The sequence below is a fragment of the Sorex araneus genome, chromosome 3 (genome assembly GCF_027595985.1).
Source record: "Sorex araneus isolate mSorAra2 chromosome 3, mSorAra2.pri, whole genome shotgun sequence".
NCBI lineage: Eukaryota > Metazoa > Chordata > Mammalia > Eulipotyphla > Soricidae > Sorex > Sorex araneus.
Window position 1 is genome coordinate 190,245,449 of NC_073304.1, and position 24,119 is coordinate 190,269,567.

The 24,119-nt window shown below is 39.6% G+C and overlaps 2 protein-coding genes across 3 annotated transcripts; both read left to right on the plus strand.

The window, feature by feature from the left end:
* The first annotated feature begins 3,781 nt into the window (after positions 1–3,781).
* On the plus strand, positions 3,782–5,813 carry LOC129403563 (olfactory receptor-like protein DTMT). 2 transcript variants are annotated; one of them, XM_055132422.1, is made up of 2 exons: positions 3,782–3,792; positions 4,883–5,813. In XM_055132422.1, the coding sequence occupies exons 1-2, from the start codon at positions 3,782–3,784 to the stop codon at positions 5,811–5,813; spliced, it is 942 nt and encodes a 313-aa protein (XP_054988397.1). The 2 variants fall into 2 exon arrangements, with proteins under 2 accessions (XP_054988397.1, XP_054988398.1); XM_055132423.1 differs by lacking the exon at positions 3,782–3,792 and having other exon boundaries at positions 4,875–5,813.
* Positions 5,814–15,697: 9,884 nt separating this feature from the next.
* Positions 15,698–16,639, plus strand: LOC101555525 (olfactory receptor-like protein DTMT). Its single transcript, XM_004605242.2, has one exon. The coding sequence runs from the start codon at positions 15,698–15,700 to the stop codon at positions 16,637–16,639; it is 942 nt and encodes a 313-aa protein (XP_004605299.2).
* The last annotated feature ends 7,480 nt before the right edge of the window (positions 16,640–24,119 follow it).

The window sequence follows — 24,119 nt, forward strand, 5'->3', positions numbered from 1 at the left end:
GTTCCCATTTTGGATTCTGACTTTAATATTTGTACTGCCACAAGTGAGGATTCATTTTTTGATTCTACATGTCTGAAGAATTACTGAACCAGTAGGCAAACAAGGAGTTGCCATACAATAATTCAGTTCAAATTAACAATGGAAATTTAGGCTTCTTTGCACAGTTAGGAAATTTCCTGAATGATAAGGAGAGCAGGAAATTAATTGGTAATCCGACAAACTATAGAGGTGGTGGTGGTGTTGGGTTGATACTATGCTTTCAAAAAAAGAAAGGCATATCTCAATGAAACACAAATTGAAGGTCCTTTTTCTGTTCTGAGGAAGGATTTAACATGATCCAGAAGGATCATCTTTTCTCTTATTGATTCTTTTCTATATAACTACACTTAGTGGATTGCATAAATCTGATACTAGTTAACTACAGTTGTTTCTTCTCCCTTGGATTAGTTTAGGAGGAATTACCACAATGGGAATCTTTCTGAAATGTGTTCTCGTGGTGGTACTCTGATCTGAATAGCATGAGGCCGTGCTCATAAAATAAAACCTACATTCCTAGGATGTTTTAGGATATTTGAAGTCTTTTTCTTGCTTGTTTCATGGCTTCTTCCCAACATTCTCCTTTATCCAAATGTCAGGTCTATTCCCACATAACTGCTGCCAATCCCTTATAGGCAGTGATTAAATCTTTCTCCATCTCCACTTCCTCACAAAACATAGGTGTGATAAGTGACTGTAAACACTGTGCTCCAGAACTTTGAGCCTTTTTTTCCCAGAGAGATCTGGGTAATTGCTTTTTCTTTAATGACTTCCTCTAGGATCTGGATTCCTGTGGGATCCAGGGTCCCTCAGTTCTAGGGATGTATAAATGGGAGATGTGAGGAGGGACTTTGCAGATCCAGGTGATAGATGCAAGGGCTGTTACTTTATGTTTCTCGGAGAATAAAGGAGAGCAGGATCTTGGGTCAGGGTCCTGGAGTCACCCACAGACACACTGGGTAAGTTGGGAAGATGGAGAATAAGCATGTTGCCTATGTTGCCTAAGGGTCTTCAACCCCAAAGGTCTTGATACTCCAAGTAGTATGATGTGTTGCTAGAGTTTTCAGATATAATGCCTCATTGCCTGACCTCACTGCCTCTCAAAACATCCCTGCAGTGTAGGAATATGTTTATTGATATTAAAATATTTTTATTCTAAAAGATATTTTAAACATAGGATATATCTGGGGTAATAATATTAACCCAGAAGTTTGTAGCTAGACTCTTTGAATTATCTTAGAAGATTTAAAATATTTTAGCTAGATACCACTTCCCAGAGATTCTGATTAAATTTATTGGATAAGGGTGTATAATCTGCATTTATATTAAAGATTTATACTTATTGAATTTATATTACAGTGCATCCAATGTATGTCTTTTCCTCTTCAGTGTACAGAATTTTGTATGTTGATATAAAATTTTTTGTAGCTACCTGAACTATAATTAATTCAAAACATTGCCTGTGTTTCTCAATGCAATTTGTAGACCTATCAGAATTGGTATCAATAAATGTGAAATTTTTGCTTATATAGAACTTTATAGCATCACTGTTTTACTAAATCAAAGTTAGAATTTAATGGTAGTCTAAATTCTGAAGATCTGTCCTTTGTGATTCTGGTGTTCAATCTAGACAGAAAACTACTGATTCGATAGGTAAGAAACATGAGAAAATCATTAATGAAGCAGCTGAAGTTGATATGCCGATCAATGATAGCATCTGCAAACTGCTGGCTCTTTGATTTGTGATTCCTAATGAGATTTTTGACACTAGAAACAGATTTCACTCATTTATGGGGTCAGCATAATTCTGGGAAATTAGCAAATGCATCTCTATTTGATTCCTTCTTCACAAATATAACTGTAGCACGTTTGGTTCACATGTAAAAATTACAATATGACCTATTCAGGAGAATCAATAAGGTTGGTTTAGTCATGCTTCTTTGGGGAAGGAATCTTCCATATATTTTTGTTTTGATTTTTGGGGCCACACCTGGCAATGCTGAGGCTTATTCCTGGTTCTTCACTTAGGAAATCACTCATGGCAGTGCTTTGGCGACCATATGAGGTGCTGGGGAGTGAATCCAGGTTAGCATCATGCAAGGCAGGAGCCCTACCAACTTTACTATTGCTCCAGCCTTCATTCTGTATTTTTAATGTACTCTACTTAGCTTGGGGCTATTCTCTTTGATATGGCTATGAGAAGAAGAAGAGGAACTGAAGTAGTTTTTCAAGGGTAGAAATTATCTTTATTATTTTGTTGCCAAATTACTAAGGTTCTCCATCAAGTTAATTCCCCTCACTATAGCAACTTCACAGAATCCTGAGGGAATAGAAATAATGAAAAAACCCAAGAATGTGTCTTTCTAGAATAAAGAGTAGTGTGTTGAGGTAGTTCAACATTTTTCACGAGTTCTTGGTTACGTTCAGGAAATGTAATTACCCCAAACTAAGTTTTATTCTGATAGGATTTAGTAGGACTAGACATTCTAACTTTTTATTTTGGAACCACACCCAGTGGTGCCCAGGGTTTACTCTGGCCCTTTGCTCAGGGATCAATCGTATTGGTGCTCAGGGGACCATACTTGGTACTGGGATGAGCTGGGGTTGGCTGAGTGCAAGGCAAGCATCTTTATTCCTGTACTATTTCTCTGGCCCTAGAAATTCTAACTCAATAGGACTTTGCTGTCTTTAAAGCTGAGGAATGTGTGTCTCAGCCTGAAGTGCAGTAAGTAAGTACTGAGGAACCATCAGGTACACATAAGCACTGTGCCAGGTGTGGGCACCATACTGGGTGTAGACACTACTTCTGTCTTGAAGGCAGACCTGATCTTTCCCAGATCGAGTTCACTATCCCATAGGGAAAATAGCTATAAACAAAATAAAACATTGAGTATATGTTTCTAAAACAGCATTGCTATAGCAGGTTCTCATTTGGTATGGAAAAGCAAGGTGGGTTTAGCCGAGTAAATGTTATGTAATGTGTTGGAATGATAAGTAGGTGCAAGCCAGTAAAGAGGAATGTAAAGAGCTAGATTCTAGATACAGGAGTGCAGATTGGCTGCAAGAAATGATTGGGATTTCATTTTTAAATTTAATTTTCTTTAAAAAATCGAATCACCATGAATTACAGTTACTCGTGATCAAGTTTCAGACATACAATGTTTGACCATCAGTCCCTTCACCAGTGTTCTCTTTTCTCCACCATTGTCCCTAGTTTCCTTCCTGCACCCTCACTCCCTACCAAGCCTGCCTTTGTGACACACACTTTTCCCTTTTTCCCCTTTTAGGCACTGTGGTTTGCAATACTGTTACTGAAAATGTATCATGCAAATCCCTTGATCTCATTTAATGCCCAGTTCTCATCCAGAGTGACCACTGCCCCATGTCACTGTTATAATGATCCCTTTTACTATTCTAGCCACTCGTCCTGACTGTGGCAGGCTTCTTACTAAGGGGAAGTTCTGCCCTTGATTTCTGTTGTCTTTTGGGCCTTACTCTCCTACTGTGTTTCCTTATAAGTGCAAACATTCTGTGAATTGTGACTTTTAAGCTCAACATTACTATGAGGGAAATGTGTGTCACTGTAGTGCCTGAGGAAGGTGTAAAGGTAGGTAAAGATCAGGTCATGAGGCACTTTTGAGGACCCTTGAAAGGTATTTTACTTTTATTTTAAGAGCAACAAAAAAATCCATTAGAACTTTAATGATAAACAGGTTTTCATTACTGAGTGTTATAATGTGAAGAGATGAAAAGAAAGTGAAGTTGGAAGAAGGAAGATAAATTTAAGAAACTGTTTCAATAATTTAGTCAAGACTTGGAAGATAACTGACCCAGATATCAAGAATTGGGATAGAAGTGGATGAAAGCGACAGAAAACTAAAATGACAAAACATATAGAACTTGATAGATTTGATGTTGATTGTACCAGAAAGGAATTGAAAGTAAACTCTTAATTTTTAGCTTGAATTAGAATTTATTTTACTAATGAGAGACTTGGAAAAGTGAACAGGCTAAAATCATGATTTCCATTTTGAATTGGTTCAATTGAAGATATGCTGTTCTTTAAGGAGGTAACCACCAGGCAATTGACAGTACAGTTCTGAAGCAGACGGAGGTTTCCCCAGGGGGTCTAGCTGTAATTAATTGCCACAGGAAAGGTTTATTTTAGACTGCATATGTAGAAACATAAGTGTACAGCATTTAGGAAAAGTACCCAGGAAACACCTGTCTATCTGTCATCCCATTGCTCATCAATTTGTTCGAGCGGGCACCAGTAACGTCTCTCATTGAGAGACTTATTGTTACTGTTTTTGGCATATCCAATACGCATGGGTAGCTTGCCAGATTCTGCCTTGAGGGCTTGATACTCTTGGTAGCTTGCCGGCTCTCCAAGAGGGGCGGAGGAATCGAACTCGGGTCGGCCGCATGAAAGGAGAATGCCCAACCGCTGTGCTATCGCTCCAGCCCAGGAAACACCAATATATAAAATACTATTAGAGAAGAAACCCATCAGAGTTATTGAAACCCATCAGAGTTATTGAGAATGCCTAGCCAGGAGAGTGTCAGGAGAATCCAAGAAGACCCAGAACCTGAAGAGACAAGAAGGTTTTAGAAGGGAGGGAAAAATCACCATTAGATATTAATGAGAAATGAAGAAAATAAGTTTGGAATGTGGCTTGGATTCAGCAATGTTTGTTTTGGATCACAGAGGTTATCACAGATAATGAGGGTAAAATTATTGTAGACAAACTACTACACCATATATCATAGAAATATGTTCATTTGACTCATTTTTTAATGGACACTTTTTTTTCTCCTAAAGATATTGGACACAGAGCATGATAAGAAATCAAACCTTCATCTCAGAGTTTGTCCTCCTTGGCATGCCTATAGAACCAGACCAGAAAAATTTGTTCTATGTCCTGTTCCTGGCTATGTACCTAACGACCGTCCTGGGAAACCTGCTCATCATTGTCCTCATTCGCCTTGACCCTCATCTCCACACACCCATGTATATGTTTCTCAGCAACTTATCTTTCTCGGACCTCTGTTTTTCCTCTGTCACAATGCCCAAATTACTGCAGAACATGCAGAGCCAAGTCCCGTCCATCCCCTATGCCGGGTGCCTGACTCAAATGTACTTCTTCCTGTTTTTTGCAGACCTAGAGAGCTTTCTCCTGGTAGCCATGGCCTATGACCGCTATGTGGCCATCTGCTTCCCTTTACACTACAACACCATCATGAGCCCTCAGCTCTGCCTGTCCCTGGTGGTGCTGTCCTGGGTTCTGACCACATTCCATGCCATGTTGCACACTCTGCTCATGGCCAGACTGCGTTTCTGTGCAGACAATGTGATCCCCCACTTTTTCTGTGACATGTCTGCTCTGCTGAAGCTGTCATGTTCTGACACTCAAGTTAATGAGTTGGTTATCTTTATCATGGGAGGACTCATTCTTGTTATCCCATTTCTCCTGATCATCATGTCCTATGCCCGAATCGTCTCCTCTATTCTCAAGGTCCCTTCAGCCAGGGGTATTCGCAAAGCCTTCTCCACCTGTGGCTCCCACCTCACTGTGGTGTCACTGTTCTATGGGACAGTTATTGGTCTGTACTTAATTCCATCATCTAACAACTCTACTGTCAAGGAGACTGTCATGGCTATGATGTACACCGTGGTGACCCCCATGTTGAATCCATTCATCTACAGCCTGAGAAACAAAGACATGAAAGGAGCATTGGGGAGAGTCTTTAGCAAAAGGAAAATCCCCTTTCATTGAGAATGGTAAAGATTTTGATTTACGTTGTTTACCTACTGTTTTGATATTATGTTAGAATATTAATCCAGGCATAAATTAAATTTAAAATTTTTTTAAAATTCTGGGTGACACTGAGTGCTCAGGGCTTAGTCCTAACTCTATGCTGAGGGATCACTTCTGTGGACTCTGGACCATATGGAATATCATGATTGAACCCAGGTCTGCTACATGTGAGAAAAATGCTCTACCCACTGTAATATTTCTCTAACCTCTAATACATTTTTAAAAGGAACCTGTTCCCCTGACTACGTGTCTTTATTCCAAGATAATCTTTTTAAATTGTTCTAGTTATATAATTCAAGCTGTTAAGTAAGTGTGACTTTTTTTTATAAACACTAGAATTTTAACAAATTCTCAAGTTGAGGTTTAGAATCTTGAGATTCCCTCAGAAGTGAATTTAGGTCTTGGGAGGTCAACATTTCCCCTCTGTTGCTCTAAGAAATAAACTGAAGTATGACCGATGAATAAATAAGCAAACGACCAAAAACCTCACAAAAACAAAGTGATTGTGTTAAAGAAAAATCTACAAAAATATGTTCCCATAGCAGTAGTGATCATAGAAGTAAAAAATGAGAAATCCTAACTTAAAGAAATAATAAAGGCATGATTAGATAAATTATTGCATTTTAATAATAAATTTCTGTAATTTATTAAAATAATAATTATCATTTTGTTTATCTTATTTTATTTATTAAATCTATTTTATTTATCTCACCATGTTTGAGAGCATGGGAATATAACTGTAATATTGGAATTTTTAAAAAGCTGTTATAATAGCTGAGATCTGGGAACAGCACAAGTTCCCGAAAAAAGATGACTAGAGAAGGAAGGTGTGGTATATATACATAGTGGAATACAACACAGGTATAAGAAAAAATGAAATAATGCAATTTGGTGCTGTATAGATAGAACTGGAGTGAGTGAAATCAGTCTTAGCAGCAAAAGGACAGATGCAGAATGACCTCCCTCATGTATGTGACATAAAGAAACAATAAATAGCCAATGGTAATGGAACTGGAGAGTTGTTGTACAGAACTGAGATTACCTAGAAAGGGAGAGAGGGTGGTGGATGGGATAGGTCCTTGAGATATTGGTGGAGATATTGAGATATTGATATTCTGTGTGTAAGTGAAAAGATTTATGCATGAAATTACTATTAACAGTATTGTAAATCATTGTACCTTAATAAAAATAGGGAGCTATTATTTTTTAAAAGATCCAAAGTGATATAAAGAAATTATGGCTATAACACATATAATGAATATGTATGATTGTATAACAAGATGTTGGCAGTTTTAAACTGATCGAAAGATTCAACAAAATCCTTTAAAAATTTATGACGAAAAAAAAAAAAAAAAATTTATGACGAGTTCCAATGTGGTTCATATGACTTTATATGTGAGAAATTGCATTAATACACTCATAACTGTGCAGAACTGGTTACTGCAACTGTGACTGGAATAAAAGATGAGTTGAAAGAATTATAAATAGTATACAAGAAGCAGAGAGTCTCTTGCCTGTGCACCTGACTGTCTTCCCCGGCGCCCTTGGAGGGAATCGGCTCCAGCTTCCCTCCCCAACCTGAGCAGCGCTCCTGGGCCAAAGACCTCCAGAGCTTAGCCACAGCCATGCTCAAGGCCCCTCTCCACACGTTTGGGCGAGAATCATGCATGAAGGAACCGGCAGAGGGACTCGGGGCTGAGACCTCTAAACCTGCTCGGATTGGGAATGGGCCTCTTCTACCCAGACTTCCCATTTTCCAGTAGCTAGGCAGTCACACCCATGGACTGTTCCCGGTGCTGTGTAATCCCACCAGGGGCCCACATCCAGAGACTTAAAACCAACTCCTGGAAATGACATCTTATAGCCTAGTTCTCCTTCTGGGAGAACCTGGCTAGCTACTGAGAGTTTCCTGCCCACATAGGAGAGCCTCGCAAACTCCTCATGGTGTATTCATATGCCAAAACCAGTAACAATGCTGGGTCTCATTCCCCTGACCCTGAAAGAGCCTCCAATGTGGCATTGTTGGGAAGGACGAGTAAATAGAGGCTTTCAAAAATCTCAGGGCTAGGACGAATGGAGACGTTACTGAGACTGCTCGAGAAATTTGACAACGGGATGATGATACAAGAAGTATCAATATAGTTATTAAAGAGGAGTGCTTCCCAATGGTTTTATTGAAATGAAAGATGAAAGTTGAAGGGGCTAAAATGTAAAGAAACTAAGTGAATGGGAAAAGTATTTGCATTCAACAAATCAGGTTGATATTCAGAATACATAAAGATCAACAACAACAATAAAAAATCCAAAAAGCCTATCTAACAATGGGGAGAGGATATGAACAGATACTTCTCAAAGGAAAACAGGGAGATAGCTGGTAGGCACATGAAAAAAATGTTCATCACTTATCATTAGGGAAATCCAAATCAAGATGACAATGAAATATCATCTCACACCAGTGAGAATGGCACATATCAAAAGTAATGGGAACAATCTGTGTTGGTGGGGATGTGAAAGAACAACTGTGATACACTGCTGGTGGGAACATTGTCTGGTATAACTTCTGTGGAAATCAGGTGGAGTGGAGTGGTGTTCTCAGTAAACATAAAATTGAACTGCCATATGACCCAGCAATTCCACTTTTGGACATCTCCACCCTTGCCCAGACAAAAACCCATTCATTCAAAGGGACATGACTCATTGCAGCACTTAGTAAATAGCTAAGATAAGGAGTCAACCTAGGTGCTCAATAACAGGTGAATTGATTATTGAAGATGTGGTATATTTACACAGTGGAATACTATGCAGTTGCGAAGTGATGAAATGATGCAATCTGCTACAACCTTTTTGGAACCAGAAGATATCATGTTGAGTGAAGTAAGCCAAAATAAGGACAAACAGGATGAACTCACTTATCTGTGATAAATAGAATGAATGAGAAAATTCAGTGGTTTAAAGGGGGGATGTCTAGATTACCCGTGACCACAGAGTATAGGGAATATAGAGAAGGACAGAAATTTGAACACAGAGTATAGGGAATATAGAGAAGGACAGAAATTGAGGGAGAATTTGACCCAGCAATACCACTGCTGGGAATATATCCCAGAAAAGCCAAAAAGTATAGTCAAAGTGACATATGCACTTATATGTTCACCGCAGCACTGTTTACAATAGCCAGAATCTGGAAAAAACTCGAGCGCCCTAGAACAGATGACTGGTTGAAGAAACTCTGGTACATCTATACAATGGAATACTATGCAGCTGTTAGAAAAAATGAGGTCATGACGTTTGCATATAAGTGGATCAACATGGAAAGTATCATGCTAAGTGAAATGAGTCAGAAAGAGAGAGACAGACATAGAAAGATTGCACTCATCTGTGGAATATAGAATAATAGACTATAAGACTAATGCCCAAGAATAGTAGAAATAAGTACCAGGAGATTGTTTCCATGGCTTGGAGGCTGGTCTCTCATTCTGGGTAACTCAGGGAAGGGACCACCAAGTAAAATGTGGTTGGAGGTCATGTGGGGGAAGGGTGAGGCGGGCGGAATACAGACTAGAGACTGAACACAATGGCCACTCAACACCTTTATTGCAAACCACAACACCTAATCAGAGAGAGAGAACAAAAGGGAATTCCCTGCCATAGTGGCAGGGTGGGGTGGGGGGAGATGGGACTGGGGAGGGGGGGAGGGATGTTGGGTTTACGGGTGGTGGAGAATGGGCACTGGTGAAGGGATGGGTTATCGAACTTTGTATGGGGGAAGCATGAGCACAAAGATGTATTGATCTGTAACTGTACCCTCACGATGACTCTAATTAAAAATAAACTAAAAAACAACAACAATAAAAGAAAAGAAATTGAGGGAGAAAGAAAGATGAGAAAGTGAAATAATGGGGGGACAGGGGTCAGGAACCTTGGGTATACTGATAATTTGGAAGGGAGGTATAACTTTGTACCCAAAGCACGTACTCAACAACACTGAAAATGAGATCTAGACTACAACAGACTAGAACCACTAAACACAGAAAAGTGCCTGTCAAGATGGCAGCTGGGGGGAGGGGGAAGTGGAGGGGAAGGAGGATGGGGTATGGGAACACTGGTGAAGGGAAGTATACAGTGGTGGTGAGACTGGTATTGGAATATTGTATGCCTAAAACAATTATCGATTACTTTGTAAACCATGGTTTTTTAAATTAAATATTTTTAAAGAAATGAAAATTGAATTTACCAACTAGACACTTTGTGGTTTTCACATGAACCAAAATAAAAAGAAATGTTGCCTTTTTACCTGGTTTCATTATACCATTGCCTGGGAAAAAGTGGGTTGCTCTAAAAAAATGAGGCAGAGGAATATATCTAAAATTCTAGGAAATTATTTTGGCTTTTATTGAGTATTTTCATGATGCTAGAGCGATAGCACAGTGGGTAGGGTGTTTGCCTTGCACGTGGCCAACCCAGGTTCGATTCCTCTGTCCCTCTCGGAGAGCCCGGCAAGTAACTATGCATATCTCACCCACACGGCAGAGCCTGGCAAGCCTCTGCCGTGTGGGTGAGATATGGAAACACACCTGTGGCATATTTGATATGCCAAAAACAGTAACAACAAGCCTCACAATGGAGACATTACTGGTGTCTGCTCGAGGAACTCGATGAACAATAGGATGACAGTGCGACAGTGCTACAGTGCTAATAATAAGTGTTAATATAAACCATAACACATCACCCAACAAAGCCAAACAAATGAGGATCCTGACTCCTGGGTATGAATGTTTGTACTGTACCACTCTACAGAACTTCATCCAGCCGAGGCAAAGAGAAATGGAGTGGGTATCTGGAAGATGTAATGTGTCAACTTTGATATTGTGATCAATTTTAGATTATGAGAGGGATAACAGAAATAATCAGATACATGTGGAGGGTGGTCATAGTGGGGTTGATATTAAGATTTTCCCAAAGATGTGAGGAAGCTAAAAATACCTATATTGAATGTAAATTGGTGGTGCTTGTCCTTATGTTCTGAGGAAGGTGATCCAGAAAGCTCATTTTTTCACTTATTTCACCCCTTTCTGTATTGCTACACTTGGTGGGTTGCAGAAATCTGATAGTAGTTAACCACTTGTTCTTCTACCCTTAGGTTAGTTTAGGAGGAATTGCCACACGGATGGAGGGGGGGTGTCTTTCTGAAATATGCATTTCTCAGTAGTAGTATTCTGCTTTGAAGACCATGAGCTCAAGGTAAAATTCCTAGGGTGTTTTAGGATAGTCACAGTCTTGTTCCAGCTTTGTTTTGTGACTTATTCAAAGCATTCTCCTCTGCCTCCCCAAATTTCAGGTCTGTTTCCACATGATACTGCTGGTGGTAGGATTGGTGTTGGAATATTGTATGCCTACCCCACACGACTACCCATCCTTTAGAGACAGTGATTAATTATCTGTATAACACAAGTCTTACTCCATCTCTACCTTTCCCCAGAGTAATAGTTGTGATGGGTGACTGTAAACACTCTGTTCCAGTACTCTGAGACAGTTCCGCACCTCTTCCGCCCCCTCCAACTCAGAAATATCTGTAATTACTTTTTCTTTAATAACTTCCTCCAGGACCTGGATTCTCATGAGATCCAGGGTTCTTCAGGTCCAGTGATGTGTAAATAGGAGATTTGAGAAGGGTCTTGGCAGATTCAGGTGAAGTTACAAAGGCTGTTACTTTATGTTCCTCAGTGGATAAAGTGGAGCAGGACTTTAGGTCAGGGTCCTGGAGTCACCCACAGACACACTGAGTAAGTTGGGCATATTGAGAATAACTAGATACTTAGGGTCCTTCCAACTTGAGTGTTGTGTGTGTGTGTGTGTGTGGAGGGGGAAGTGGAACACACCTGTTAGTGCTCAAGGGCTGCTTCTAGTTCATGGCTAATGGGTTGAACTCAATCTTTCTGAATGCAAATGTTGTACACTTGACTTTTGAGCTTCCTCAATAGTCATGCCTGAGGTTCTTGATACCCAAGTTGTATGATATTATGCTTGGAATCTGCAGGTTTGATGATCTTCCTTTTCCTTACCTCTCTGCCTTCTAAAACTTCTCCACAATGTAGATCACAAGACTGTATACTTTCAACATAATTATAACTCTTGAGGTAAACTTTTTGTAATATCCTGAGCCCTTCTTTTTATTTTGGCATCATCTGGGAATATGAGAAAACTTTTCAGAGGAGTCCTCAAGAGACTGTGATTAAATTTACCTAAGGCGGAGTGCTAATATTTTTTGTTTTGGGGTCATATCCAGCAGGGTTCATTGCTTACTCCTGGTTCTGTGCTCAGGTATCACTTCTGATGTTGTTGAGGGCACTATATGTGGTGCCAGGGAAACAAACTAGGTCAGTCACATGTAAGGTATACCTTTCTGATCCCAATTTTATTTTTAGAAGCATAATACATTCTTGCTACAGAAGGTATTTTTCAGGGGTCACATCAGGGTCATTCCTTGCCTGTTGTTAATTAAAAATGTAGAAGCTGCCAGAGTGATAGTGCTTTGCAAATAACAGCTGGGTTTGATCCTTGGCACCACTTTTAGTCCCCCAGGCCCTGCCAGGAATGATTCCCTGGCACAGAGCCAGGAGTAAGTCATGAGCATCGCTGGGTGTGGACTAAAATAATTAAAAAGTAGAAGATGGACTACTGCATCAAAATCAGTGTTTAACAGAACTTCTGGGCAAATATATTTTAGAAGTATTGCCCTAGATTTTTAAAAGTGAAGCAAAAATGGTTTTTATTGAAAGAAATTTAAAGAAGAGTGAGGAGAGAAAGTGTGTGTGTGTGAGAGAGAGAGAGAGAAAAGAGAGAGAGAAGCATGCTCAAGAGAGGGGCTTTTCCAGAGGGCACAAAAGCAGAGAAGGCTTTTTAGAGAAGGTATCTCCTAGATGTTTCTTCCCACTTTAGTGACAATATATAAAATCCACAAAGGAAATATGTAAATATTGTTGGATTGCAAAGCACAGCAAGGTAAAAATTCTAGTAGTTGAACTCAGTTATATTTTTCTAATGAAGGAGTTTACCCAAACCTTATTGTTTATACTATATTTTGTCAGCTTTGATGTAGATCAAAATGTATTGATCAGGGTTTCTGGAGAATAGATATCAGTAGGGCTTCTCCATGTCTATCTAATCTCTATCTATACCCATCCATCCATCCTGACATTTCTATCTATATTTTATGTATGACTTGTAGTAGTAAAAAAGGGTAGTATATATGAAATACCCTAATATTTTTTTCAAGATACAACTTTTAAAACATGCATTCTGTAATAAAATGTCAAATTAGTGTTAAATGGTTAAAACTGGTAAGTACCTGAGTTCTGAAAGGATTTTGTTGGATTAGTGATTATAATTTAAAAGAAAATTTGATATTTTAAACTAATTTTAGTTTTTTTTTGAGGCCGATATCTTGCCATACTCAGGGATTTCTCCTGACTCTGTTCTCCTTACTCTTGGCAGTGCTCGGGGGAACATAGAGTTATGGGGATTGAACCAAGGTCTGCCACATGTGAGTACCCCAATACTGCACTATCTCTCCTAATCTGTTATTTTCAAGTTGGAGTAACTAATACCTTAGTCTGAGGGTCAGTTAATAAACATTTGTGAAACATGAGGTATCACATGGTAGTATGCCAGGCAATGGTCTTCCTGCAGCAAAGAATACAGATATGGTTTGTAATGAATAGAGTACACAACTGGTAGGGAAGACAACTATAAACAACCTACAGGACACTGATGCAACAGAACAAGCATTGGAGGCAGTGGAAACATAATAATGGGTTTACAGCTAGTCTGGGAGATACGAAAGTTTAGTTGAGCAAGTGACATGTAAGTTAATTGAAGATAAGCAGAGGAAGCTAAGTGTGGAGGAATCAGAGAGAGGAGGATGGTAGGTTGAGGAGCAACAGGTGAAATAGCCTGGAAGAAAGAATTGTGGGTTATCTCCAGCTTTCGGGAGAGAGAACATGAATTTAATTGTGGGGCCAGATGAAGCAGTGGAGATAAGGGTTGTGTGATGAAGCAACTTTTGTACTTGTATAAAATATTTTACTTTTATCTTAAGAGAAATGAGAGCTTGTTAAGACTTGAGGAAAAACTATGACCAGAAATTTATAATGCCATAATCTGAAGATATTATTGGAGGGTGAGGATGGAAGCAGTGAGATGACTGCAAGAGGTAGATCCAATTGTTCAAAACAGACGATGTGAGGTGTTCCAAGATACTGATTAAAACTGGAAAATGCACTTTATGAGTGAGAAGGAGAATCTATAGCACTTGAAGAATCTATTAGACCTGCTGGAATTTTGAATGTTGATGAGAAAAAGTAACTAAACTAAAACTTTGATGTATGATAAATGCACTTGGATTCTTTTTTATATGAGCAACTAGAAAGGAAATTAAGAGAGACTAGAGTGAGGTTCTAAATTTTCTCTAGTTTTTTTTAGCTTAAATGCTCATAAGAGATTCAATAAAATAACCTGAAGAAACTAGATACAGATTTCAAGGTAAGAGAGTCTTCTACGTATGAGATTTAATAGTACAAAATATTATAGTGAGTTTATAATAGGGAATAGGTTGAATTATAAGAGAAGAATATTTGGGGAAAAGTATCAAGGAAAACCAACAGGTAAGATGCCATTAAAGCAGGAGCCAATTACAGTTACCGAGGATGCCTATCCAGGCGGGTGTGTGAAAAACTACTTGTTTATTTCTCAAAAGGTATTTTAAAGAGTCTTTTAGAAATGATGAAATATTGTTATAGGTTAAAGGTAACTGAATAAAGAAAGTTATTTCTGACTGTAGAGATCTGCAATTCAGAAGTTACGGTGACTAAGATGAGAGTCACTGTATTTTCACTGAACATTTCATGTACCACGGAAATAAGATCATCTTTCAATTCAGTTTTTAAAAATCTATTTTTAAACTTAATCACAGTGAGTGAGATACACAATAACAAAGTTTTTCAAAATTGGGTTTCAGTCCTATAATGTTTCAACATCTGTCCCTCACCAGTGTACATTTCACACCACCAATGTCCTAAGTTTCCCTCTGGCCCTCTATCCCCCACCACACCTGCCTCTATGGCAGGCACTTCTCCCCCACCTCTCTTTACTGTTGGGCCTTATGTCTTGCAATACTGATACTGAAAAGTTATTCGGTGTATTCCTCTACCTACTTTCAACAGTCAGTTCCTGTCTAAAATGGTCATTTATATCTACTATTGTCACACTGCTTCCTTCTTTATCCTAATTGCCCTTCACTCCCAAGACACTCAGGTGGTATTGCTGGGTCAAATGGGAGCTCAATTTCAAGTTTTTTAGCTTTAGATTTTGTGGATCATATGATTTCTTCCTAAAGGTTCTGGACAGAGAACATGATAGGAAATACATATATTTATATAGTTACTTATATATATATCCCACAAATGAATGCAGTTATTTTATATCTGTTCCTCGCCTTCTGACTTATTTCCCTCAGCATGATACTTCCATGTCCATCCATTTATAGACAAATCTCATTACTTCATTTTTCCCAACAACCGTGTAGCATTCCACTGTACAGAAGTACCATAGTTTCTTTATCCAGTCATCTGTTCTTAGGCACTTAGGTTGTTTCCAGATTTTGGCTATTGTGAAAAATGCTACAATGAATATGAAAGTGCAGAAGATGCTTCTGCTGTGTACTCGGGTCCCTAGTATTTTTCCCAGAAGTGGTATTGCGGGGTCAAATGGGAGCTCAATTTATAGTTTTTTAGTTTTAGATTTTAGTGGTTTATATTATTTCTTTCTAAAGGTTCTGGACAGAGAACATGATAGGAAAGAATCAGACAGTTGTCTCTGACTTCCTCCTCCTGGGCTTGCCAATTCATCCTGAGCATCAAAACCTGTTCTATGTCCTGTTTCTGGCTATGTACCTAACGACCGTCCTGGGAAACCTGCTCATCATTGTCCTCATTCGCCTTGACCCTCATCTCCACACACCCATGTATATGTTTCTCAGCAACTTATCTTTCTCGGACCTCTGTTTTTCCTCTGTCACAATGCCCAAATTACTGCAGAACATGCAGAGCCAAGTCCCGTCCATCCCCTATGCCGGGTGCCTGACTCAAATGTACTTCTTCCTGTTTTTCGGAGACCTAGAGAGCTTTCTCCTGGTAGCCATGGCCTATGACCGCTATGTGGCCATCTGCTTCCCTTTACACTACAACACCATCATGAGCCCTCAGCTCTGCCTGTCCCTGGTGGTGCTGTCATGGGTTCTGACCACATTCCATGCCATGTTGCACACTCTGCTCATGGCCAGACTGCGTTTTTGTGCAGACAATGTGATCCCCCACTTTTTCTGTGATTTGTCTGCTCTGCTGAAGCTGTCATGTTCTGACACTCAAGTTAATGAGTTGGTTATCTTTATCATGGGAGGACTCGTTCTTGTTATCCCATTTCTCCTGATCATCATGTCCTATGCCCGGATCGTCTCCTCTATTCTCAAGGTCCCTTCAGCCAGGGGTATTCGCAAAGCCTTCTCCACCTGTGGCTCCCACCTCACTGTGGTGTCACTGTTCTATGGGACAATTATTGGTCTCTACTTAATTCCATCATCTAACAACTCTGCTGTCAAGGAAACTGTCATGGCTATGATGTACACCGTGGTGACCCCCATGTTGAATCCATTCATCTACAGCCTGAGGAACAAAGACATGAAAGGAGCATTGGGGAGAGTCTTTAGCAAAAGGAAAATCCTCTTTCATTGAGGAAGGTAAAGATTTTGATTTACGTTGTTTACCTACTGTTTTGATATTAAGTTAGAATATTGATCCAGACATAAATTAAATTTTTTATTATTTTTTAAAATTTTGGGTGACACTCAGTGCCCAGGGCTTACTTCTTACTCTATGCTGAGGGATCACTTCTGGTGGACTCTGGACCATATGGAATATCATGATTGAACCCAGGTCTGCTACATGTAAGAAAAATGCTCTACCCACTGTAATATTTCTCTAACCTCTAGATACATTTTTAAAAGGAAGCTGTTCCCCTGACTATGTGTCTTTATTCCAAGATAATCTTTTTAAATTGTTCTAGTTATATAATTCAAGCTGTTAAGTAAGTGTGACTTTTTGTATAAATCACTAGAATTTTAACAAATTCTCAAGTTGAGGTTTAGAATCTTGAGATTCCCTCAGAAGTGAATTTAGGTCTTGGGAGGTCAACATTTTCCCCTCTGTTGCTCTAAGAAGTAAACTGAAGTATGACCGATGAATAAATAAGCAAATGACCAAAAACCTCACAAAAACAAAGTGATTGTGGTAAAAAAAAACTACAAAAATATATTCCCATAGTAGTAGTGATCATAGAAGTAAAAAATGAGAAATTCTAAGTTTTAATAAAATAATAAAGGCATGGTTAAATAAATTATTGCATTTTAATAAATTTCTGTAATGCCCCAGCATGTTTGAGATCATGAGAATTTAACTACAATATTGTAATTTTTATAAAGCTGTTATAATAGCTGCGATCTGGAAACAGCACAAGTTCCCGAGAAAAAATGACTAGAGAAGGAAGCTGTGGTATACATACATAGTGGAATACAACACAGGTATAAGAAAAAATGAAATAATGCAATTTGGTGCTATGTAGATAGAACTGGAGTGAGTGAAATCAGTCTAAGCAGCAAAAGGACAGATGCAGAATGACCTCCCTCATGCATGTGACTTAAAGAAACAATAAATAATCAATGGTAATGGAACTGGAGAGTTGTTGTACAGAACTGAGATTACCTAGAAAGGGAGAGAGGGTGGTGGATGGGATAGGTCCTAGAGATATTGGTGGAGATATTGAGATATTGATATTCTGTGTGTAAGTGGAAAGATTTATGCATGAAATTACTATTAACAGTATTGTAAATCATTGTACCTTAATAAAAATGGGGGAAAAGATCCAAAGTGATATAAAGAAATTATGGCTATAACACATATAATGAATATGTATGATTGTATAACAAGATGTGTGCAGTTTTAAACTGATCAAAAGATTCAACAAAATCCTTTAAAAATTTATGACGAGTTCCAATGTGGTTCATATGACTTTATATGTGAGAAATTGCATTAATACACTCATAACTGTGCAGAACTGGTTACTGCAACTGTGACTGGAATAAAAGATGAGTTGAAAGAATTATAACTAGTATATAAGAATTATCAATCACTGTATAACTGTCATCCCATTGCTCATCGATTTGTTCGAGCAGGCACCAGTAACATCTCTCATTGAGAGACTTATTGTTACAGTTTTTGGCATATTCAACACACAGGTAGCTTGCCAGTCTCTGTCGTGCGGGCTCCATACTCTCGGTAGCATGGCAGACTCTCTAGAGGGCTGGAGGATTCGAACATGGGTCAACGGTGTGAAAGGCGAAAGCCCAACCACTGTGCTATCGCTTCAGCCAAGAATTATCAATATAGTTATTAAAGAGGAGTGTTTCCCAATGGTTTAATCGAAATGAAAGATGAAAGTTGAAAGGGCTAAAATTTAAAAGCAACTAAGTGAATGGGAAAACTATTTGCATTCAACAAATCAGGTTGATGTTTAGAATATATAAAGATCAACAAAAAAATCCAAAAAGCCTATCTAGTTATGGGGAGAGGATATGAACAAATACTTCTCAAAGGAAAACAGGGAGATAGCCAGTAGGCACATGAAAAAAAATGTTCATCACTTATCATTAGGGAAACCCAAATCAAGATGACAATGAAATATCATCTCAAACCAGTGAGAATGGCACATATCAAAAGTAATGGGAACAATCTGTTTTGGTGGGGCTGTGAAAAAGCAACTGTGATCCACTGCTGGTGGAAACATTGTCTGGTATAACCTCTGTGGAAATCAGGTGGAGTGGAGTGGTGTTCTCAGTAAATATAAAATTGGAACTGCCATATGACCCAGCAATTCCACTTTTGGACATCTCACACTTGCCCAGACAAAACCCCATTCATTCAAAGGGACATGACTCATTGCAGCACTTAGTAAAATAGCTAAGATAAGGAATCAACCTAGGTGTCCAATAATAGGGAATCGATTTTGAAGATGTGGTGTATTAACCAGTGGAATATTATGCAGTTGCAAAGTGATGAAATGATGCAATCTGCTACAATCTGTTTGGAACTGGAAGATATCATTTTGAATGAAGTAAGCCAGAAGAATAAGGACAAACACAGGATGAGCTCACTTATCTGTGATAAATAGAATGAATGAGGAAATGCAGTGGTTTAAAGGGGGGATGCCTAGATTACCCGTGACCACAGAGTGTAGGGAGGATAGAGAAGGAAAGAAATTGAGGGGAGAAGAAAGATGAGAAAGGGAACTTATGGGGGGACAGGGGTCAGGGACCTTGGGTATACTGGTAATTTGGAAGAGTAGTATAGCTATGTACCCAACATAGACTCAACAACACTGAAAATGAGATCTAAACTACAATAGACTAGAACCACTAAACATAGAAATGTGCCTGTCAAGATGGCAGCTGGGGGGAGGGGGTGGTGGAGGGGCAGGAGCATGGGGTATGGGAACACTGGTGAAGGGAAGTTTACAGTGGTGGTGGGACTGGTGTTGAAATATTGTATGCCTAGAACAATTATCGATTACTTTGTAAACCATGGTTCTTTAAATTAAATATTTTCAATTTTTAAAAATTTTTTATTGAATCACCATGTGAAAAGTTACAAAGCTTTCAGGCTTAAATATCAGTCATACAATTATCAAACACTTATCCCTTCACCAGTGCATATTTTCCACCACCAAGAACCTCAGTATCCCTCCCATCCCACTCCCACCCCCGCCCCCCGCCTGTGTGGCTGATGATTTTCACTTTACTTTCTCTTTACTTTGATTACTTTCAATATTTCAACAGAAAACTCACTATTATTATTTGGAATTTCCCCCCAATAATCAGACCTGCCGTAAAGGCATCACTTGATAATTTGCTTTCCATTGCTGAGAATGAAGAGCATTTGAGGGCCCATGGTCACTTGTCGTGCGGTTTTGGATTTCTGGTATTTTAGTAATTAAGTCCAGATAAACTTCTTTTTTGTTTAATTTTTAATTAGTGAATCACTGTGAGGGTACAGTTACAGATTTATACATTTTTGTGCTCACACAAAGTTTGAGAACCCATCCCTTCACCAGTGCCCATTCTCCACCAGCAGTAAACCCAGAGTCCCTCCCACCCCCCCAGTCCCGTCTCCCCCCACCCCAAACTGCCACTATGGCAGGGGATTCCCTTTCGTTCTCTCTCTCTCTGATTAGGTGTTGTGGTTTGCAATAAAGGTGTTGAACAGCCATTGTGTTCAGTCTCTAGTCTACATTCGGTACTCGTCACCTCTCCCCTGCATGACCTCTGACCACATTTTACTTGGTGTTCCCTTCTCTGAGTTTCCCAGAATGAGAGACCAGCCTCCAAGCCATGGAGTCAACCTCCTGGTACTTATTTCTACTATTCTTGGGTGTTAGACTCCTAGTCTATTATTCTATATTCCACAGATGAGTGCAATCTTTCTATGTCTGTCTCTCTCTTTCAAGTCCAGATAAATTTCTACCAGAAGTTGCATCATTGCAAGCTTGTACCTCTGTTTAGTCGTCCTTATAAGATGGCAGTTGCCACGCCACCAGGGAAAAGAAGGGACGAGAGAGAAAAACCTTCCCCCCACCCCCCGTAGGGCGGCATGGGGCCGTAGCTTAGTTCACAGTCTAGAGGCATTTCTGCAAAAAGCCGCTGGGTGCTGAAAGTAGTTAGTGGGCCTCTGGGATCATGGGCATTCAGGAACAGAGGAGCCATTTGTGTGCGGCCGCTTGGGGTCACAACTGGGCGGAAAGTGTAAATTAAATTTTTTAATTTTAAATTTTTTTTGGGGGGGTCACACCCAGCGACGCTCAGGGATTACTCCTGGCTTTGCACTCAGGAATTGCGCCTGGCAGTGCTTGGGGGACCATATGGGATGCTGGGGATCGAACCCGGGTCAGCCGCGTGCAAGGCAAACGCCCTACCCGCTGTGCTATCGCTCCGGCCCCAATTAAAATTTTTTTTTCTTTTTGGGTCACACCTGGCTCTGCACAGGGGTTACTGCTGGCTCTGCACTCAGGAATTACTCCTGGCGGTGCTCAGGGGACCATATGGGATGCTGGGGATCGAACCCGGGTCAGCCGCGTGCAAGGCAAACGCCCTACCCGCTGTGCTATCACTCCAGCCCGTAAATTAAATATTTTTAAAGAAATGAAAATTGAATTTGCCAACTAGATATTTTGTGCTTTTTACATGAACCAAAATAAAAAGAAATGTTGCCTTTTTACCTGGTGTAATTATATCACTACCTAAGAAAAACTGGGTTGCTCTAAACAAATGGAGTGGAGAGGAACATATCTAAAATTCTAGGATATTAATTTGGTTTCATTGAGTTTTCATGATACTAGAGCGATAGCACAGCGGGCAGGGCGTTTGCATTGCACGCAGCCAATCCAGGTTCTATTCCTCCTTCCCTCTCGGAAAGCCCAGCAAGCTAACAAGAGTATCCCACCCGGACGGCAGATCCTGGCAAGCTACCCGTGGCATATTCGATATGCCAAAAACAGTAACAAGTCTTACAATGGAGATATTAATGGTACCCGCTAGAGCAAATCGATGAACAATGGGACAACAGTGCTACAGTGCTAATAATGTTAATAAAAACCATAACATATCACCCAACAAAGCCAAACAAATGAGGATCCTGACTCCTGGGTATGAATGTTTGTACTGTACCACTGTACAGAACTTTATGCAGCCGAGGCAAAGAGAAATGGAATGGGTACCTGGAAGATGTAATGTGTCAACTTTGATATTGTGATCAATTTTAGATTATGAGAGGGATAACAGAAATAATCAGATACATGTGGAGGGTGGTCATAGTGGGGTTGATATTAAGATTTTCCCAAAGATGTGAGGAAGCTAAACATTCCTATATTGAATGCAAATTGATGGTGCTTTTCCTTATATTCTGAGGATGGATTTAAAGTGATCCAGAAAGCTCTTTTTTTTCTCTTATTTCACCCCTTTCTATATCGCTACACTTGGTGGGTTGCAGAAATCTGATAGTAGTTAACCACTTGTTCTTCTACCCTTAGGTTAGTTTAGGAGGAATTGCCACACGGATGCGGGGGGGGTGTCTTTCTGAAATATGCATTTCTCAGTAGTAGTACTCTGCTTTGAAGACCATGAGCTCAAGGTAAAATTCCTAGGATGTTTTAGGATAGTCACAGTCCTGTTCCAGCTTTGTTTTGTGACTTATTCAAAGCATTCTCCTCTGCCTCTCCAAATTTCAGGTCTGTTTCCACATGATACTGCTGGTGGTAGGATTGGAGTTGGAATATTGTATGACTACCCCACACGACTACCCATACTTTAGAGATAGTGATTAATTATCTGTATAACACAAGTTTTACTCCATCTCTACATTTCCCCAGAGTAATAGTTGTGATGGGGGGACTGTAAACACTATTCCAGTACTCTGAGACAATTCCCACCCCTTCCCCCTCCCACCCAGAGATCTGCGTAATTACTTTTTCTTTAATGACTTCCTCTAGGACCTGGATTCCCGTGAGATCCAGGGTTCTTCAGGTCCAGTGATGTGTAAATAGGAGACGTAAGAAGGGTCTTGTCAGATTCAGGTGAAGTTACAAAGGCTGTTACTCTATGTTCCTCAGTGGATAAAGTGGAGCAGGATTTTAGATCAGGGTCCTGGAGTCACCCACAGACACACTGAGTAAGTTGGGCATATTGAGAATAACTAGATATTTAGGGTCCTTCCAATCTGAGTGGTGTGTGTGTGGGGGGGAGTGGAACAAACCTGTTAGTGCTCAAGGGCTGCTTCTAGTTCATGGCTCATGGGTTGAACTCAATCTTTCTGAATGCAAATGTTGTACACTTGACTTTTGAGCTTCCTCAAAAGTCATGCCTGAGGGTCTTGATACCCAAGTTGTATGATATTCTGCTTGGAATTTGCAGGTTTGATGATCCTCCTTTTCCCTACCTCTCTGCCTTCTAAAACTTCTTTACAATGTTTAAATATATTTTCATCCCTTCTCACCAGTTATACTTTTTCTAATTGAAAATAATATTTAGAAATAGTATTTTAAATAGTGCTGCATCATAATGTATACCACAAGACTGTATACTTTCAACATAGTTATAACTCTTTTTTAAAAAATTAATTTTTTTCTTTACCATTCTTTTAAAAATTTTTAAAAAAATTTTCTTGAATCACTGTGAGATAGTTACAAGCTTTCATGTTTGGGTTATAATCTCACAATGATCAAACACCCATCCATCCACCAGTGCACATTACCCACAACCAATATCCCAATATATCCACCCTATCCCACCCTCCTCCTGCCTCTATGGCAGACAATATTCCCCATACTCTCTCTCTACTTTTGGGCATTATAGCTTGCAACACAGACACTGAGAGGTCATCATGTTTGGTCCATTATCTACTTTTGGCATGCATCTTCCATTCCAACTGGTTCCTCCAGCCATCATTTTCTTAGTGATCCCTTCTCTATCCCATCTGCCTTCTCCCCTCCACTCATGAAGCAGTCTTCCAGCTATGGGGCAATCCCCCTGCCCTTGTATCTACTGTCCTTGGCTGTCAGCCTCATGTGATATTATTTTATACTCCACAAAAGAGTGCAGTCCTTCTATGTCTGTCCCTCTTTCTGACTCATTTCACTTAGCATGATACTCTCCATGTCTATCCATTTATAAGCAAATTTTATGACTTCATCTCTCCAACAGCTGCATAGTATTCCATTGTGTAGATGCACCAAAGTTTCTTTAATCAGTCATCTGTTTTATGGCACTCGGATTGTTTCCATATTTTAGCTATTGTGAACAGTGCCAGGCAAATCTCATTACTTCATTTTTCTCAATGACCCTGTAGTATTCCATTGTATAGATGTACCATAGTTTCTTTATCCAGTCATCTGTTCTTAGGCACTTAGGTTGTCTCCAGATTTTGGCTATTGTGAATAATGCTACAATGAACATGGAAGTGCAGATGATGCTTCTGTTGTGTGTACTCAGGTCCCTAGTACATGTTCCCAGAAGTGGTATTGCGGGGTCAAATGGGAACTCAATTTATAGTTTTATAGTTTTAGATTTTAGTGGCTTATATTATTTCTTTCTAAAGGTTCTGGACAGAGAAC

What these genes read in the sequence shown, in the direction of transcription:
- LOC101555525 (XM_004605242.2), top strand. Translation starts at nt 15,698, where the DNA reads ATGATAGGAAAGAATCAGACAGTTGTCTCTGACTTCCTCCTCCTGGGC.